Source organism: Rattus rattus, chromosome 18 (assembly GCF_011064425.1).
Source record: "Rattus rattus isolate New Zealand chromosome 18, Rrattus_CSIRO_v1, whole genome shotgun sequence".
Taxonomy (NCBI): Eukaryota; Metazoa; Chordata; class Mammalia; order Rodentia; family Muridae; genus Rattus; species Rattus rattus.
In genome coordinates, this window is record NC_046171.1 from 7,219,366 (window position 1) to 7,238,197 (window position 18,832).

Here is an 18,832-nt window from a genome sequence, read left to right on the forward strand (position 1 = left end):
AAAGTGCAGAAACCCCGGGGCCAGAGGTGGGAGGCGGAGTTTCCAGAGCTTCCACTGACCCCACACCCAGCGGGTGCCAGCTAGCAGCAGCAGCAGCAGCAACAGCAGCCCAGGTAGCAGCATGGCCCAACACTTGTGCAGGGCACTGGTATGGACTTTTATAGCCTGAGCTCCAGCCCTCTCTTCTCTTGTGTCTCTGACCTTAGCTTCAGGTCCCTTCCCACTTGTCCCACACACGGAGCTGTGTGTTTTCAAACTGGCACAGCCCCATCGGCCTTGGAAAGTCCATGGATCAAAGATGGGACCATCCATCAAGAAGAAAGGAAGGGATGCAAAACCCTGACCTTTCCCTATCACGATCCATTTCCTAACTCCATGTTAGCCATCAGCCATGTGAGCCAAGAGGTCCACCCGAGTCGACCCCTCCCGCCATACCTCACCTTGGACCAGCTGAGTGAAGTGGATTTGTTCTAGAGAAAAGAAATGAATGGCCGTCTCTGCACAATACACCTTATGGGTTTACCATAGTCCCTGCAAGTATCATATTGTTAACTGTTACCAACAGTGACTTTATTTTTGTGAGGCTAGGCCAGCCCTCCACTGCCAGCTGCACTCACAGCCCTATGCCCTCTTTTGTTAGCTTTGATACAGAGCGTCACTAAGTTGCCCAGGGTGCCTTGAACTCACGGTGTAGCTCAGGCAGGCTGAAACTTTGAAACTTCCTCCAGCCGCTCTAATGGCCCAGAAGGCAGACATGAGTCACGTGGTTCCCTGTGTAATTCTTTGTTGTTCTTCCCTTTGGTTTGAGGCTTTGGATGGGGGTGAGGTAGGGGTGAGAACAGCAGAGGGAGTTACGTGTGGGTACATATGTGTGCACGTGTGTGGAAACCAAAGGTCAACCTCAGGTGGTTTGTCCAAGGAAAATGACCCCTGAGTTTTCATTTTCCTGAACAACCCTGATTCGGCCAAGCAGGCTGGCCACTGAGCCCCAGGGATACTCCTGCCTCTGCCTCACCATTTCTGGAATGGTAAAGATGTAACCACTGGAGAGGTGGCTCAGTGGTTAAGAGCACTGGCTGTTCTTGCTGAGGATCTGGGTTCAGTTCCCAGCACCTACTTGGCAGCTCACTACCTTCTCTAACGCCAGTTCTGAAGTTCCAGTGCCCTCTTCTGGCTGCAGAGGGGTACTGCATGTATATGGTGCACAGACACGCATGCAGACAAAACACAGGGGCGGGGGGTTCTTTGGTTGTTTAGTTTTACATTTACTTATTATATTTCATGTTGTATGTGTGTGCAAAAGTAAACAAACAAACAAAAATTTATGTTCCACCACAACCACAGCCAGACTTTCATCGTAGTTGTCTTCTTCTTCTTCACAGTCAGTGAGGTTCACTGACTGTGACACCCAGGAACAGGCCTCTGTGGCACTGGCTACTGGGCCCCAAGACTGCCTGAGTCCCAGGAAGACCTTAGGGAGGGTTCAGTCTTCACAGCCTAAGGCTCTGGCCTGCAATCCCTGGGTGGGTGGCGGGCTGCGGCGCCGACAGACAGACACCCGGGGACACTTTACTGTCAAAAGTTTTATTTTATTTACCCTGTGAAGCAGGCCCTGCATCGTGAGAGGCCCTGACCCTGGGGCTGAGCTCAGGGAGCCAGAGTCCGACGCCCTCACACCTGGCACCCCTGGCTTCTGTACTCCTGCAGGAAGTCATTGAGCTGGCCACAGGCTGCCCGCTGACGGGTGCTCCTGCACAGGCGCTCAGATGGCATCTCCTCGATCCAAGTATTTGAGTCCAGCAAGTACTGGGGGCTGCAGGTGACATGGAAGGGTCAGGACAAGTACTCAAGGCCTTGGCTTTGGACAGGCAGAGCTGGGTGCCTAGGATTAGTCCCCAAAGGACGGCCATAGTTAAGGGAGGGGAAGGGATGGATGGGGTAACTCACTCTCCCTTGAGGTCACTGGTGACTCCGTCCATCCCCATGATCAAATACTCTTTGCTAGGCTCCAAACGAAGGCGGCAAGAGGCCCGGACCAGAAAGTTGCGGGTCTGACCTATGGAGGCCTTGGCATCCTTTGCTGAGGGAACAAAGAGACAGAGCCATCAGAGGAGAAGAAACTCAGGACTGGGAGAAACCCAGGGTGGGACTCTGTAGATCCTGTGGTTTAACCCACTCTGCTCCCAACAGCATTTGTTTGAGCAAGCCCAGGTTCCCAAAACCATGGACTGGGGAAACGGGAGGATGGGGGTTCATATACAGACTTTGAGTTTTCCCAATTCCAAGAGGCCCCACACCCAGACCTCAGCCTCTACCACTCCCCAGTCTGCCCGCCCACTTCTCCTTCCTACTGAAATGCAGGACTTGGGTGATCTTGGTCTCAAAGAGGCGGAAGGCAGCTCTGCTGTCTTCTCGGAGAACCTTAACCTGGAAGCCTGGGAGGGACAGGGAAGGGGAAGGCAGTCAGGGCAAAGCAGGGAGGCCACAGGTGGGCCTGGAGAGAACGGAGGCCAAGGGGGACTGACCATACTCCACTCGGGGATAATAGCAGGCGAACTTCATCCGGTAACCATCCTTGTCCTCCACCCCTCGCTCCAGTGACCTTCGCTGTCGAGGACACTTCCCTGCAGTCAAATGTCAGATGAGAGCAGCTCGCCCACCCTGCCCTTTCCCTCAGCCCCACCCGGGTCTCATCTCACCTTCGGCGCACTGGCAGACGTCTGCAGAGCACAAGGTGGAGAGGAGCTTGCTCTTGGTGGGTGCAGCATAGAACACAGAGCACTTGTGATCTAGACAAAGGCAGCAAGAGATGAGGGCCTCATGGAGCCTGGGCCTCCCCTGCCCGCCCCACCATTTCCCTGATGAGAGGACCGACCCCCACCATCTTGCTTCCCAAGTGCTCACCAGGGCTGTAGTAGTCATACAGGACAGCACTGGCTGGCTGCACCAGCCCCACGGCCACCTCCTGCAAGGCTCCAAAGCCCACACACTCCCGGGTGGTCGGGACCTGGTGCCAGGATGGAAGGTTGCTCAGGGACACAGGGCTGGCTGCTGTCACCTGCCTTGCCTCAGCTTGCTTACCATGACCTTATCTCTAGCACCCTTCATGTTCTGTCATCTTCCTGCCACTGGACTCTAAAACCTGGTCCCCAAGGTCTCTGGTGACTTCACTGTCAATCCGGTGACCTTGTCCCAGTCCTTCACTGCTGGAGGATCTCTGTGGAGCCTCACTACGGGCACACATTCCTGTGGGATCCTCCTTTGAATCAACCCTGCCTCCCTGGCTCCCCCTCGTTCCCCAGTAGCACAGGCCTGTGCAAGCCCTTGTTCCCCCGCCACTGTCCACGGTGGTCTCTAGTTCCCCATGGCTCCCCATAAACCCTGCCAAGCTAAGCTCACAGCCCCAGCCTTGAATGGGAGGACCTTTGAGTTCTCTAAGTCTCTCAGCCTCCCAGCCACCTCCTCATGCCTCACCCTCCTCACCTTCTACAACCTCTGACCCCTATCACATAGACTCAAGAACCCAGTGCCATCGTGTCCCCTCCTGTAGAACTTCTCTCCACTCACCGAGTCAAAGTACAGTAGGACGTGTGGCCCATCGGTCTCAAAGTGACTCACGTAACGGTCAGAGAGGGAGGTCAGCTGCAGGGACAGAGAGGGAGTCACGGGTCAGGGACCCTGGTCATTGTCTGACTGGGTTCGACACTTGTAGTCGCTACAAAGTGGGAGTAGGGCTCCTAAGGAGGAGGCCGTGGGTGGCTGTACCTTCTCCAGGTCGGCCCTCAGGGCTTGGAATCCACTCAGGAGGGTGATGTCAGCAATGGCCATCCCAGACAGCCCCAGGTTACCGTTCCGCCTATAGGGAGGGAAGAGGGGCTGGCTGTACAGACTCTCTGACTGCCATGCCTCCAAACCCGGCCCTGCTTCTTCCCAACACCCTTCTGCCCCAGAGCTCCTGGCACCCACCACATGCACTTGGCACCCACCAGATGCACACGGTGTACTGCACTCTGGACTCCTGCTCATCCGCAGCCTTGGGGGCCTCCCTCCTGCGGCGGCTCCGACGACCCTCAAACAGCTGCAGGGGTGTCACAGGCTGTGAGTGGACGCTGGGGTCATCTGCGGCTGGCATGTCATAGTCGTATTCATAGTCTTCGTTGGCCTCCCCTGTGCAGAGCAGTGGTGAGGAGGTGGCCGGCCCATGTCAGCCCTGCAGGGGTCGGTCAAGGGTCCCTGACCCTGGCCTTACTTGTATATTCCACATAGCCTGTGACTGTCACTTCTATCCGAAGGTCTTGGCATGTTGTGTTCTTCATGTCCAGGACGTTGTAGGTACGAAGGATCTGACTCAGTCGGAGACCGGGCAAGAACACACGACGATATGTCACAGGCTTGAGGGGGTCTCCTGGGATTTACTTCTCCTTCCCCATCCCCAGCCCCAGTGAACAGCCCAGCACATCTGCAGCGCTGGGTAAGATGCCCCAGCGAGGGCGGGTGGCCCGAGAGCCCAGCCTGCCAGAAGCCGCAGTGTTCCTGGCCTCTCTCACAGCCTGGGCTCACACTGATCCTCTGGACTCCACTTCATGCTGGGAGGGACACAATTCCCCAGGCTGTCGGTCTCACAGCCATGGGGGCAGTGATCGGAAGGTTAGCGTGACAGACGGCAAGAGACACCTGGGCCAGAGGAGGGAGGCTACCAAGGCATCTCTAGAGAGACAGCCTCATAGGTAGAGCTGGCTCCCTGGTCAAATGAGGCATATAGGAAGAAACGGGGCATGGGGACCCATGTCTGAGGTACTCGGGACGAGGGACAGCCTGGGCTGAGAACTGGGCTGTGAAGCTGAAGGTGACAGCAGATATCCAGAAATGGAGGAAAACCAGCCCAGAGCAAAGATGGCGGCTCAGGAGAGGCACAGGGGACAGCAAGGCAGAGAGGGCCTCCTCCTCCCTAACACAAAGCTCCACCCACAAAGTACCAGTCAAGGCCCAGATCCCCACCCCACTTCACCCACCCCCCACTCCCATCCCTGCATCCCACACCTCCCACTCCACCCCTTCCCACCCTGCTGTTCTACCATACTCGACCTGGTACCACCATGTCCAGCACCCCATCCCCACACCAGCACCCTTTACCCCTTACACGCACTGCCCACTGCACCCTGCTGCCCTCCACCCCAACTCTAGCCTGCTGCCCCATCCTCTGTTCCCACCCCACCCCATCACCCTCTCCCACCCACCCCTGCACCCCACTCTCCCCCCTGCACCGGACTCCCCTCACCTTTAAGGTGCCTTTGCTATTTCCTCCCACTTTCACACTGATGGTGCTGCCCAGGGAGAACTTCCAGGAAGGAGAAGAAAGCAGGTCAGAGGGCACCCGGGACCAGGCCGGGTGCGCCCCCCAACCCACACACACACCCTCTGTCCCAGAATTGGCTACAGTATCAATCTTGATGCCAAGACCAGAGTTTCTCAACCTGTGGGTCGCGACCCCTTTGGGATTCATCTATCAGATATCTTGTATATCAGATGTTTCTATTACAATTCATAACAGTAGGAGAAGTGCAGTTATCAAGTAGCAGTGACATACTTTCACCGTAGGGCATCACCACAACATGAGGAACTATATTAAAGGGCACAGCATTAGGGAAGGTGAGAACCAGTGCCCTGTGTGGACTCTAGAGACACACTGTTGTATGGGTGAGGGAACACAACCCTGGAGGTTTGACCACAGGACCAGAAGAAAGGCAGTCTTCCCACGGCACCCTCAATGCTGGACTGGGCGTTGGGAAGAGGCTTCTGACCTGGCCCCGATACACCCAGCCACCCCACGAGGGAGGGAAGGAGGAGGTCACCTTCAGCTCCTCCTCCAGGCCCTTGACTTGGTGGTTGTTCAGCTGTAGCAGGTGGGACTTGTACCCATTGCGGCCCATGGAGCTGAGAGTCACATTGAGTGCCTTCTCCTCGGTGGTGTGCGAAGCGATCCAGTATGCAGACAGGGCATCCAGGGTGACCACAGTGTCCTAAGGAGGTCAGGGCGGGAGTCGGGCACTTGGTCTAGGAACCACCTATCCGGAGCTGCCCTGTGGCTGCCCCTACCTGGGTACTGCGGAATCCCCCTTGGAAGCTTCCCTGGTGTGTGAGCCAGGTTGCCACCTTGTCAGCCATTTCTCCCTTCCCCTCCCGCAGCAGCAGATGTAGCAGGCCGTAGGCTGTGGTTTCGATCCACAGGGCTGGGGCCTGGGGCACAGGTTCTGAGGGATTACGAGGGGCTGGGGTGGACGACACAACGTTGTCCTGAGAGCCAATGGCTGAGCCCCAGTAGAGGTTTTCTGGAAGGGAGGGAAACGCATCACGGATTGATCACGGATTGATCTAGGAGACTGCAGCTGAGCCGCCAGGCTCTCTAGCGCCCCCTGTCAGCACCCCGCTTCCACACCACAGGAGGGACCCTTTCTCTTCAGGCCTTTTCAGTCTCTGCTCAGGAATTCCAAGGGCCCCAAATCCCTGGTGCTCTGCCAGGGCGCCCTCGCCCTCACCCCCTGTTTCCTCAGCCATGGCCATCAGGCTGTTGTGGGCAACATTCCGCAGGTCCTCCGAGGCCTTGGTCAGCGTCAGGGCATAGGCTGTGATGGCGGATGCGTGTGCACCCAGGAGCCCAGCACTTGCCTTCTGCCCCAAGAACGAGTTCGCCTTCGTGATGGAGGCTTCCTAGAACAGAGCAGGGGCCTGAGCCTGTGTGCCTGGGCTCCCAGAGCGAGGACGGCCAGGCAGGAAGGGCAGACAGACCCGGGCTTCCTTACCACCCTCTTCTTCAGCTGCTGCGAGTTCTCGTCCTGGAAGACTGCCAGCCCGTGGTGAAGGGCGATGACCACAAAGGCGGTCAGTGCCACTGTCTCGTCGGTCCCCACCAAGCCCCCCTAGTGAGGAGAGGGGGGGAGAGAAAGAGAGGGAGAGAGAGAGCTGTCAGGCCAGAGTTGTGAGTCCATCTCACTGCTGACATCCTCGCGGTGCCTCTGGCGTGTTCTACCTGCATGCCTCTTTGAATGACCGGACACGGGTCGTGGAATGAGCCATCGTCCAGCTGCTGGCCCAGCAGCCACCCGGCGGTCTCTTGCAGCTTCTTGGGGGAGTCGCCAATCTGTTCCTGGGCCAGACTCAGAATCTTCAGCACAAAGGCAGTGAGCCTGGAGCAGAAGGGAGTTTGGCGGGGTGGGAAACAATGCTAGTCTCTCAGGAGACCTGGCTTGTGGCCTTTTCCTCTCTGGCTGCCCTGAACAGGGTCCCTAGACTCACCAGGTGCTGCTGTCCCGGTCTAACCACGCCCCAAAGGAGCCATCTTTCTTCCTAAACTGCTGGATCCGCATGTGGCCTGGAAAGAGGAGGTGTCAAGGTTCTGACTCTCCTGCTGTCTGTTCCCAGGCTGCACTCCCAGCGCCCCACCACCACCCCTACCGCAGCTTCACTCTCTAGGCTCCTGCCTGCCCTTCTTGCCCTCCCTGGCTCTGATGCTGGCTTTCCCTTAACCTTTCTGGATCAGATCCACAGCATGGTCCTTTGTCTCAGGGGGCAGTTTGCTCCACTGCTCGGTCCTGTCCAGGTAGCGGGAAGCAGTCAGGGTAGGGGCCAAAAGGACCATGGTTTGTTCTGCACAGCCCGTGGGGAGCTTCAGGAGGGAGGCCACTCCCCCTGGGGACAAGGCGCCTTCGGAGCCCAAAGTCTCCAAGGGTTCGGAGGCTAAAGGACAGAGAAGTTGAAGATGAGACTGATCTAAGGACCCAGCACCAGATGACTAGAAGAGGGCTCCACGGGCTTCAGGTGAACACAGGCGCTCAGGTGTGGACCGGACACCCACCTGTAACCCTGACGAAGCTGCTGAAATCTCCATCAGGAATGACGTTGGGGTCTGAGCTGCCAGGGATTTCCAAACTCCGACCAAGGTTATCTGGAGTGAGGAGAGGAGCTTGTGGTCCAGCCCTTGTGCCCCATAACTCCCTTAGTATATAGGTGGTGGGGCAGGGGGCACTCACTTAGGGGGTCGAGGTTGTAGACTATCTCTTCTCTGTGGATGGCCCCTTCCTTCTGTCTCAATTAAAAAATGGAGTGAGAGATTAGCCAGGACCCTCCCATCCTGGTAGACCCCCCCTGGGACTTGGCATGTGAACTTCATAGCTGTAAACAGGGACACAGCTCACTTCTCTACCTCATACAAGGTCCTGGACTTAACCCCCATGACCACCAAAATAAAATAAAACAGAGTAAACAGTTTCAGAGACAGCTGGGTGTGACAGCGAGTACCTGTAGCACCAGTAATTCAGAAGGCAAAGGCAGGGGGATTACTGGATGTTGTAGGTCAGCCTGGACTGCAGAATGAGTTTGAAGCAAGCCTGGGCTACGTAGGCAAGCTCTGTCTCAATATAAGTAAGCAATTTCTGGGACACGAGCTTATCAATGCACTAGGTTTGAGCACTGGTCCAAGGCCTGGCCAACGGAATGCTAAATGGCTGGGAGCCAGGGAGGAGGGAGGTGTTGAGGGGGAAGGGGTGTTGAGAGGGAGGGGAATGCTAGATTGCCCAACACTCACTCACCTCAATTTGGAGAATCTTAGACACAGCATCCCCTATATCAAAAGACCCCCGAGCCACCACTTTCAGGGGCATGCTGGCAGCAGCTGTGGGTACCACAGAGAAGGCCACAGGCCGGGCAGAACCTGCAGGCACTGATACTTGCTGAGCCAGCAATCCACCACCAGCCAGGCACAGCCCCTCCACTGGGGACACATGGACACTCACCTGGGGACAGGAAAACAGGGATGGCCACAGAGCCCTCATGGGATCAGGACCACTGCCTGACCTGCTCCTGGCTGCAACCCCTCCCTACCCCCCCTACCCTGGATACTCCCCCGTGGGGTCTTACAGTCACGTCCTCACTCAGATAGTTGTAGAGAACGGGCCGTAATTCAAGCTGCTCGAAGCGGCGGACAGAGATGGGCAGGCGCAGGTGCAGGTGGAATTCTCGGAACACTCGCACGCGAGTTGGCTTGGCTACACACAGGCCTGTGGACAGGGAGATGGGGCACAGGACAGAGATGGAGCCACGGGGCCATGGAGAGGAAGGGCCAGTGAAGATTTTCTGAGATCCAAGGGCTTCTCGCCCCGCCCTCTACTCCCGTCCCCCCACCCCACCCCCGCACAGGGAGCAGAAGGCTGAGCAGGGTCACCGGGAATGAGAAGATGTGCCACCTCACCTTTGCTTTTGGACAGGCTCACACCATGAATCTCCCATGTGGTCAGAGAGTCAGGGAGCCACACAGTCAACCTGTGGAGGGGAAATGCAGAGTCACCCTGTCACCCCCAGGACTGTCCCCAGACCCAGTCCAGAGGCAAGATCGGGCACGCCAGGCCCTCACAGTTTGGAGCGGTCCACAGGTTCCACTTTCCAGAGCCAGTTCTCTGGGAAGATGCTGCGCACGAGAATGTCATCTTCATCTATCAGATCCTCCTCCTGCAGCACATCCTGGGCTGGGGACAGCGGGGACGGACGGACGGACGGTGAGGAAGGAATGATTTTGCCCTCTCAGGCATCACCACCCATCCCTCAGTTTCAGCGGCTGCTCACCTCGGGCAACGCCCGCCTGGCTCCTGGTCTGGTTCCTGCGGAGGTCCTCAGCAAACTTGCAACAGGACAAGAAGGGCTCCCGGCAGGCCGGCTGAGGCACGCGGGCTGCCCTCTGCTCGCAGGTCCGTGCCATGGGCAGCTTGGTCATCCCATCCTGGCAGCAGCGCTTGGTGTCTGGAGAAGAATACTGGCCCACTGCCAGCCAGCGTAGGCTAGGCAAGCGGCAGGGACTGAAACCTCAGCCCCACTCGGCCCCACCAACCCCTAGAGCCATGCTTGGAGAGCAGTCCGTAGGCCGGTGGACTGCAACAGCCATGCACCAGCCAGCCTCCTCCTCCAGCCCTAGGCTTCCTCACCCTCAACACCACAACTAGCTGAGGGGGTTGCAGAGGACAGAGAAGCAGATCCCACCCTGGCCCCAGACATGGTTCCCAGTGTTCCATGGGCACCCACAACATACACTTCTCGCTAATAGCCTTCTGGAAGTTAACATTTCTCTTTTGCCGACTTTTCTTCTCCTTGGGACAGCTCAGGTCTGGTAGAGGGCAAAAGAGTAGTCAAGCCACAGGGAGTACATCTTGCCTCCTTCCCCATCCCTCAGCCCCACACACACATAAACACACTCAGATACTCACAGACACACTCAGACACACTCAGATACACAACACACACACAAACACACTCAGAGACATACAGAGACACACACACAGAGACACACACACACACACACACACACACACACACACACAGACACACACACACACGACACACACACACACACACACACACACACACACACACACACACACACACACACACACGGCTTTTCCTCCTTTGTCTGTCCCCACTCACTCCGTCCTTACCCTCTTTGGTCTGAGTTAGTCGATCACCATCAGAAAAGGCCAGACCAGCAGTCTGGAACACCTGAAGGGCATTGTCCCCACCTCCAGGACCACAGCCAAGGTTATAACTGTTCATTACTTCAAAGACCTAGCAGGATAAGGCAAGAGATGCTGGGAGATGTGAGCAACTGAAAAGCAGGATCTGCCACACGCTTGGCTGAGGGAATTAGGGTAGGGCCCAAAAATATAGGGACTGAGACTGGAGAACTAAGCCCCAGAGCTTAAGCTCAGAGAAGAGGGAGGAGGAGGGGGAGAGGGAGGGAGAGGAGGAGGGGAAGACAGAGAGGAGGGAGAGAAGTGGGAGGAGAGGGATGCATGATGAAGGTTTGACAAACCGTCCTCATGTCCAGGGGTTTGTGAGACCGGCCACCCACAGCATACAGAGCTGTGTCCACAGCTCCCAGTGCCACCAGGGCTTCGGAGTCAGTTTGAAGTTGGAGCTTCATGCTCTCCCCATTGCGATACTCCTTGGCACCGTCCACCTTCAATTCCAGCTGGCAGAGATGGGGAGAAACGGCCAATCAGCACATGGGGAGTGGGCTGGGGACATGGGTCGGTAGTTGGAAGTATGCGCCATCCAAGCACGAGGATTGAACCCCCAGAAGCCGGGTGGGCATGAGGGTATGCCTGTACTTCCAGCCTGGAAAGGCGGAGACAGGGGGATCCTGACAGCAAGGTGGTCAGCAAGACGAGGCTTATCAGTGAGCATTAGGCTTGATTGACAAAAACTGACCAATGACTAACACCGAAGAGAGAGCCAGATGATCCCCAGCTCACTACAAGGATATGCATGTGTGCATGTGAATGCATGTGGTATGCAGAATATGCATGCAAACATGTCCACCTCACACGCAGGAAAATGAAAAACAGTCAACTCTCACCTCCAGCCCCATGCACACTCAGTGGCTAAACCAATCATCCTGTTCTCCTATTAACCCCCGGATGCACATGCACACTTGGACACACACACACATGCACACACACAAGCACACATGCACATGTGCAGACGAGCACATAAGCACATGTCCCCCTACACACATACAAGCACAGATGCTTTCAAGCACTCACACACACATGCATGCACACACACATACAAATGAACATGTACACACACACACACACACACACACACACACATACACACATACACACACAGCCCACACCACCTCTCCAGACCCAGTCACCTTGCCCTCACAGTCCCCGGGCTGGACGTTGATGAGCAGGGAGTTGGCCACTGGGAGTCCTTGGTGATAGAAGTAGGCCACAAAGTAGAAAGAGGGAGCCAGGTGATGGTCCACCAAGACAGAGATGGAGGTCAGGGTCGTCCTGGGCTCCCGACTCATGGCCATGATCTGGCCTCTGGAGATGATCTGAGCAGGGGGCAGGGGCAGTGAGTGGCTTCCTGTTTGGTATACACCCTGCCCCCAATCCTACACCCAGAGCTCCTATACCCCAAGTCCCACATACCATGTAGTAGTAATGAGAGAAGGTAGGCACAGGGATGCCCACGGTTCGAAGGTTCAGGATGAAGGTGTCCCCCACACGAGGGGACCGAAGGTCTAGTGGCTCAATGGACAGAAAGCCAGGGCCTCTTGAAGGTGGGGCTTGCACGGTGAGCTTGGCTACAGCTGGGTAGAGGGAGCCTGCAGATACCTGGAGAGAAAGGCATGAAGACCAATGACCAAGGACCCAGATATGTCATCCCTTCCCCCGAGCTCGGACAGAGGCACCCAGGAAACAACTTGCATGCCCTCCCTGTCCCCAAGCCCATCTACTCAGAGAAGCACTACCAAGAGTCGAAGTTCCGTGATGGTTGGCGGGACATGGATAGAAAAGCTGACTTGGCCAATCCCATTGGTGTTCTGTTGAAAGTCAAGGACTTTCGAGTCAGACCCAGATAACAATGTGGCAGAGACTTTGACAGGAACGTCAGAGGCTTCGGAGCCTGACATTTCTCGAACCAGGGCCTAGAGGAGTCAGTCAAAAAGAGTCAGTCATCAAGACTGTGTGGCCCACACGTTCTCCCCTCCAGCCACGCCCTTCCAAGAAGAACCTGCAGCAGGAAGGGGGCCCCGGGCACAAGATGCTGCTTGGTGTGGCTGAGATCCAAGGAGAAGGCAGATGACACGAAGGGCCAGGATGTGAGCTCCGCCTCCTCCATCTCTCCTCCTGAAAGACAGAGGAGGCAGGGAGGTGGAGGGCGTGGCCCAGGGAAAAGGAGACAAGAGCCGTTCATCTCCATCGTGTCTATCTGATAGTGAACCCGAGAAGAGTGACTGGGAACAGTTAAGTAAAGGGAGACAGGAAACGACAGGACCCTTTCCTGGGTCTGTGTTAGTCGTGAGCCTGAGAGGAGGTGGCAGAGGTCAGTGCACAGGCAGTGAGGACAGGAGGAGCAGGCTGATGGTGTCATTTGTATCTTTAAGCTGCCCCCTCACGTCCTCAAGAGCAAGGGTTGAGGTGCCAGCAGAGGGAAGCCACCCACCTGGAGACTCAATGACAGCTACGGCAGCGTAGAGCCGCAGCCCCTCCAGGTCTCCGATCTCAGTATTCACTTTACCCAGGGCAGCCTGGAACTGGTCCCTTGAGATGGAGATGTGAGTCTGGCCTTCCACCAACTAAGATGAAGGAAAAAGGCCATGAGTGCGGCCGGCGTCTCACCTGTTTCCCCCTCTGCCACCCCCTCGCCACACCCCTCATCACTACCCTACCTTGGTCTGGGTCTCTAGGCCCCGAAGGAAAGACTTCCTCCCCTGCTCATCCATGAGTGCGAAGCGGGTATATGCCATGCCCTGCACGGGCTTCCCGTAGACGTATCTGTTGCCACAGGAGTTGGAGGGGAAGAGGGGGAGAGCTGAGGGCTGGGGCGATAACTCAGTTGCTAAAGTGTTGCCATGCAAGCACAAAGACCCAAGTTTGATGCCCCAGGATCCCCGTGGAAATGCCCAGAGGTGTGGCAGCATCCGCTTGTAATCCCAGCAATGGGAGCACAGAGACAGGAGGGTTCTGAGGGCTACCTGGCCAGCCAACTTAACCACAGCAGTGAGAGACTGTGTCCCAAAAGAGGACACCTAAGGTCATCCTCTGGCCTCCACATACACACTCGAGGCCCTGCACACATAGACACATGCACTCAGAAGGCAGAGGCAGATGGATCTCTGTGAGTTCAAGGCCAGACAGGACTACATGATGAGTATACAGTGGGCATGAGACTGTCCAAGAAAACAAAACCCTCAAATAAAAGAGGAAGGGGGGTGGGGATTTAGCTCAGTGGTAGAGCGCTTGCCTAGGAAGCGCAAGGCCCTGGGTTCGGGCCCCAGCTCCAAAAAAAGAACCAAAAAAAAAAAAAAGGAAGAAAGAGAAGGAAAGCCAAAGGTAGCAGGAAGCTGGGCTTTGCAAAGGACCAGGGGGTGGTTTACCTGGCCTGGACGTCTAATTGTATTTCTTCACGGTAGCTAGGCACTGTCAGGATATATGGCTTCCAAGGAGTAAGCTTCACCTCAAAGTTGGGAAGGACTGAATAAGAGTGAAGAGATGGATGGGCCAGGTACTTGAGACCAGGTCGTCCACCCGCAGGCCTACCCACCTCACCCTCTCCCTACCCCATGCTTTCAGCACTAACCATATTTCTTCACTTCAAAGTGGGTGCTTCTGTTGGACTCGAGGCCATCTGAGAACCTAGCTGAGATCTTCCAGGTCCCTGGCCTGAGAATGGACGAGGAAAGGAGTTGAGCTACCCACCCATAGACAGCTATGGCCTGAGTCCTCCAGAAGAAAGCTGTGCTTTGAACAGAGGTTTGGGGGGTGGGTCAGAACATCTGGAATGTGTCTCTGTCTGTCAGAGGTGGTGGACAGTGCCAAGGGAAGCAGGTCTTGGGGTGCTGCAGATAAAGGGGTACCCTGAGGTGGGGGAGCTCACTCTGAGATGTCTGGAATTACGAAGTCATCTGTGAAGATGGATGTGGGGGCAAATACCACCTTCTTGCGTACACGGAGGCCATGAGAGTTCTGCAAGGGGAGTTGGTGTGGTCAGGGAGGAGGTCACATTCGTGCACAGGGCTGGGAAGGTCAGAGGTCAGACACTCACCTCCACTGTGACCGTGAGGGTGTCAGTAGATGGACGCATCTTTTGATCCAGTGCAAAGACCCGATAACGTACTATAAGGAGGATGGGGAGGGGGGTCAGAGGTGAATGGGCAAAGGGACTGGGACAGCTGCAGGGAGACAATGAGGACTAAACTGCTAAGCAAGACTTCAGGGTGGCCCTGTATGTGGAGTCACCTTACATAGAGGCGACCAAACACGCTCTGAGCAGCCTGAGAGCTACAGAGCAAAGGCCCCTCCCGAGGCTGATGGCTCACCCCGCTGCCCAGGGTTATAGATAGGCTGATCGGTCTGCACAAAGATGTGGCCTCGTCGGGAAGAGAAAAGCAGGTTGACCCCCTGAGTCTCGGTGGCTTTGGGTGCTGTGTTCTTTAGCCACGGAGAGTAAGCCACCAGCTGGATGTGGGGGGCTCTGCGTAGGTCAAAGAGGCCACAATTACTCACATCTTCCAGTGGGACCTGTCAAGAGAGAAGGAAAGGATCAGACGGCAAAAGAACCCGATACAGAGCCCCAGGTAGGGACAGCAAGGCCACAGTGCTGGAGGAGAGGCAGGAGGTCACCGAGGGAGATAGGGCTTGAAAACACAACAGAAGGGCCAGGCACGATGGAGCACAGCTGTAATCCCAACTCTTGGGAGGCCACAATAGGGTCACTGAGCGAACCCTGTCTCAAAAGCAAAACTAAACAATAAAATAAAAGACAACAGGCAAACCAGGTGTACTTGTAAATCTTAGCACTTCGGAGGCTGAGGCAAGAGGACAGCCATGAGTTCGAAGCCAGCCTATGTCGCATAGCAAGCTCCTGTCTGTAACTAAATAAACAGTCAATGGGGTGTAGCAGAGAGGCCTGAGGAAACAGCAGGGGTGTGGGCACTGGTTACCTCAAGTCTGAGAAGCACAAAGTCATTTCCCGAGCTGAGCTTAAAGTCCTTCTTTGGGGAGCAGGGACCACTTGTTGGGTTTCTGAGGTACACTGAGCCTTTCACCTCCTGTCCTGCAGGGGCATCCAGGAGCTGCACCCCTACCGACAGGGGGGTCCCCAAATTAACCACAGAAGGGGAGAACAGGAGCAACCTATGAGAGCAGTGAGGTGCATCTTCAGACCCAGTCTAACCCTAACCCTGCCACCCTCCTCTCCCTCACTCCTGACCCCCCAAATGCCACTTCCTTCCCCAGGACCTGGGCTTCTGCAGAGAGGAGGCGAAGAAGCTGAATGCCCAGGCCAGGCCCCAGAGGAGCCGCATGGTTAGAGGATCCAGGAGAGGTCAGCCCGTCTGGTCTGACTGTCTGCTCCCTTCTGGTCAGCCTAGGGTTGGGGCAGAGTTTGACTCTGGACCTTGCCCCTCCCCTCGCCGCATGAGTCGGGAAACCACGTGATGGCCAAGAAACATAACTGGACCTAGGCCCAAAGCTAGGGAGGCAACCCAAACGTCAGGGTCTCTGAAGAAATCTTGGCCCCAAAATGCATCTTGTGCTTCCTTGTTTATTCCCAGTACCAGGTACCTCCCTCCCTCAAGTGTGTGTGTGTGTGTGTGTGTGTGTGTGTGTGTGTGTGTGTGTGTGTGTTTGTGTGTGTATACACATGTGCATGTGCTTGCCCATGTGCGAGTGTATACAGCTCCAACATGGCGCATGGACAGGACAGGACAGGGCAGGCAGGTAAAGTTCCTAACAAAACTAGAATGGACTCCAGACCCTTGCCTCATAATCAAGACAGTCTGCTTGGTATAGGCTCTAACAGGAAGCCTGTAGTTCAGAAGTGGGGTACACTTTCACCCCACAGGGAAATTGGCCTTAGTAAGCCTTGTTCTCTCTGTAAACTCAGGCCTAAGTTGGGCTTCACCCTCTCCACAGGCATCGGCACACACACCACACTGAACAAAGCACCAGGAAGAAGTGCAGGCACAAGTATTTTATTTGGCAATTTCAGTCTGACGTGAAGGGCAGAGTTTTCTGCTTCCTTCTCCAGTGTCTCCAGCCATCTTCTTATCCCCTTGGCTCGGCTCCTGGCTCCTGGTCCCACGGAAAGAACCAAGGGCTGCAGTGCCCACAGCCCAGCTCGGGTGGGAGCCTCGGCTTGCAGCAGCAGAGCCTTGCGCCCTCTGTGGTGACTTGTCCAGCCACCCTGGGGTTGGCACGTTGGGGAACCTCGCTCAGTCCCTGGGGCGGCACGTCCGGGAACCTCGCTCAGTGAGCTGAAGAATCCAAGAGCTGACTCCTCACGTATCTGGCAGGCAAAGGAGGGTTCCAGAAGTGGTGGGGACACTGTGTAACAGAAAGACAAGACTGGAGCCAACTGCCTCAGCCCGAGGGTGAAAATACTCAGAATTTAGTACAGTGTTGTGGAACTCACCACAAAGACTGAGAGAAACTGGGCTTCACTGGAGACTGAAGCATGACTTAGGGAAGCCAACCCTGGTCCCTGCAGTTTCCCAGGTCTCAGGACTAGACTCACCAGTCCACCAGCTGCGCCCCAATGAGGTCATGCACATGGTAGGCAAGACCTAGCCGCACTGCTGAAGGGACCCTGCGGCCCAGGAGCTCCGACAGGGGAAGCTCCCGGTACTTGGCCTTCCGCACCATGCTCAGTACAGCCTGGCGTCCTGGAGGAGAGGATCCAGGAAAAGGAAGAGGTGAGTCAAACATGGAGACCTAAGGACACCCCTAAAGACCCTGTCCAAAGGGTGTTGTTCAACCTGAGGTACCTTACCTTTAACAAAGCACTTAATGAATCTCCCAGCTCCGGGCACAGCCAGCCACCAGCTTCCAGCATCACGGACAGTGAGGACTCCAGCATTCACCAGGTGCCTGCAGGTGGTAGGCAGCCATGATGATGCTGCCTGGGCTTGGAGAACCCTCCCTTCCCAACCGCTGATGCTGGCTCCACCACTGCTGCCTGGGTGTCCTTCTGTACTTTCTCTGTAATATCATGTGTGTGGGTGTGTGCGCGTATGTGTGCGTATGTGAGTACATGTGTGTGTGCATGCATGTGTGTGTGTGCTTGTATATGTGCATGTGGGTATGTGCAGGCATGTGTGTGTGCGTGTGTGCACGTGTGTGCGTCTGTGTACATGTGCGTGTGTGCACACATGTGTGCATGTGTACATGCATGTGTAGAGTATATTTTCCTCTAGTGAACAGGCTACAACAAGCCTTTTATTTTTCAAGACAGGGAGGCCCCAGCTATCAGGACCTTTACATTAGACCAGGCTATGTGCAGTAACTATTGAAGGTGTGCTTTTTTTGAAAAGACATTTTAACCATGAAGCTCATTGGTTTGCGTACACCCCGCTAGCCAGTGAGCGTCAGGGATCCTCCTGCCTCTGCCCCAACTTCCAGCACTGGGGTCCCAGGCACCTCGCTATGCTCAGCTATCGGGTGCTGGGACTGGAGCTCACTCAGGCCCCCGTGCTCACACAGCAGACTTTCCCAAGCAAGCCGGCTCCCCAGTCCTCTTGGTAAAGACTGCTTGTTGATAAAACAGCGTCCTTGGGAAGCCCTCCCTGAGCGCAGCCCCCAAAATGTGCCTGAGGAGTAGGGGTCATCTCTGGGCTCACCATGACCTGTGAACTCTCCCCACTCGGCCCCCACTACTTCCTGGGGAGTTAGAAAGCAGGAGGCCAGCCGGGTGTGGCACTAACATCCTTCTGTCCTGAGACCTTGCCTAGTACCTTCTCTTTAGAGGGACCCTGCAGCCTTTGCCATTTTCTACTCTCAGAGCATCATCAGGCATGGCTCCAGCTAGGCCTCATGTTGGGCAAGCCTCTGGCTCTTCTGATTTCTGGTCCAAGGCTCTCCCCAAGGCCTGCTCTCCTGCAGGGTGGAGTGCACTTCACTTTACTAAACAGAAACGCAGCTCACTCAGAAGGAAAAGCCCTGCCAGAGGCCTGACTTACTGACCCCACCACATCTCATGTGATCTCTGAGTCCCTGAAGCCGTAAGTCTGTGTCATCTGGTCCTGCTGGAAACTAAGGTCCCCACAGGCTGGGAGCACTGAGGCCAGGAACTTCTGCACTGCCCCAGTGCATGGTCGGCCATCGCAGGCCTTGAGGACCTAGAACCAGGGTTGATGTCGGTGGCCAGCATGAGCCCCCCACCATCTCTCCAGCCCTAAACATCGTATTCTTAAGGAGTGTTTAACAAGGGGTTGGAAGAACGGTACAGCTCAGAGGGGGGCAAGAGACTGGCTGGGCCCAGCAAGAGGCTACCC

The 18,832-nt window shown here is 55.9% G+C and overlaps 2 protein-coding genes across 2 annotated transcripts; both read right to left on the reverse strand.

The window, feature by feature from the left end:
- Window positions 1-1,568: 1,568 nt before the first annotated feature.
- On the reverse strand, window positions 1,569-15,902 carry LOC116887241 (complement C4-like). The gene is made up of 41 exons (XM_032888804.1): window positions 15,801-15,902; window positions 15,503-15,695; window positions 14,879-15,080; window positions 14,605-14,675; window positions 14,437-14,525; window positions 14,140-14,222; window positions 13,937-14,033; window positions 13,229-13,334; window positions 13,003-13,135; window positions 12,571-12,686; window positions 12,308-12,484; window positions 11,985-12,170; window positions 11,702-11,887; window positions 10,853-11,011; window positions 10,479-10,605; window positions 10,076-10,150; window positions 9,616-9,810; window positions 9,407-9,518; window positions 9,245-9,315; window positions 8,914-9,053; window positions 8,586-8,789; window positions 8,028-8,079; window positions 7,853-7,942; window positions 7,525-7,734; window positions 7,294-7,369; window positions 7,028-7,184; window positions 6,801-6,917; window positions 6,537-6,708; window positions 6,097-6,329; window positions 5,853-6,020; window positions 5,279-5,338; window positions 4,250-4,343; window positions 3,987-4,167; window positions 3,766-3,856; window positions 3,568-3,642; window positions 2,905-3,007; window positions 2,700-2,789; window positions 2,526-2,624; window positions 2,352-2,435; window positions 1,948-2,080; window positions 1,569-1,813 (listed from the first exon to the last, which is right to left on the reverse strand). Exons 1-41 carry the CDS (start codon window positions 15,863-15,865, stop codon window positions 1,672-1,674), a joined length of 5,214 nt encoding a protein of 1,737 aa, XP_032744695.1. The 5' UTR covers window positions 15,866-15,902; the 3' UTR covers window positions 1,569-1,671.
- A 612-nt stretch (window positions 15,903-16,514) lies between these two features.
- LOC116887590 (serine/threonine-protein kinase 19-like) lies at window positions 16,515-18,354 on the reverse strand. Its single transcript, XM_032889214.1, has 4 exons — window positions 18,293-18,354; window positions 17,332-17,498; window positions 17,077-17,224; window positions 16,515-16,886 (listed from the first exon to the last, which is right to left on the reverse strand). The coding sequence occupies exons 1-4, from the start codon at window positions 18,352-18,354 to the stop codon at window positions 16,841-16,843; spliced, it is 423 nt and encodes a 140-aa protein (XP_032745105.1). The 3' UTR covers window positions 16,515-16,840.
- Window positions 18,355-18,832: the final 478 nt, after the last annotated feature.

Excerpts from the sequence above, each read along its gene's own strand:
- LOC116887241 (XM_032888804.1), bottom strand. The coding sequence starts at position 15,865 with ATGCGGCTCCTCTGGGGCCTGGCCTGGGCATTCAGCTTCTTCGCCTCC. Across the intron at positions 10,606-10,852 it reads AACCCCTGGACATGAGGACG|GTCTTTGAAGTAATGAACAG; the intron begins GTTTGTCAAACC and ends TTATCCTGCTAG. Across the intron at positions 6,330-6,536 it reads CATGGCTGAGGAAACAGGGG|AAAACCTCTACTGGGGCTCA; the intron begins GTGAGGGCGAGG and ends CCTCCCTTCCAG.
- LOC116887590 (XM_032889214.1), bottom strand. The coding sequence starts at position 18,354 with ATGCCTGATGATGCTCTGAGAGTAGAAAATGGCAAAGGCTGCAGGGTC. Across the intron at positions 17,225-17,331 it reads CATTAAGTGCTTTGTTAAAG|GACGCCAGGCTGTACTGAGC; the intron begins GTAAGGTACCTC and ends CCTCTCCTCCAG. Across the intron at positions 16,887-17,076 it reads GGGGCGCAGCTGGTGGACTG|TGTCCCCACCACTTCTGGAA; the intron begins GTGAGTCTAGTC and ends TCTGTTACACAG.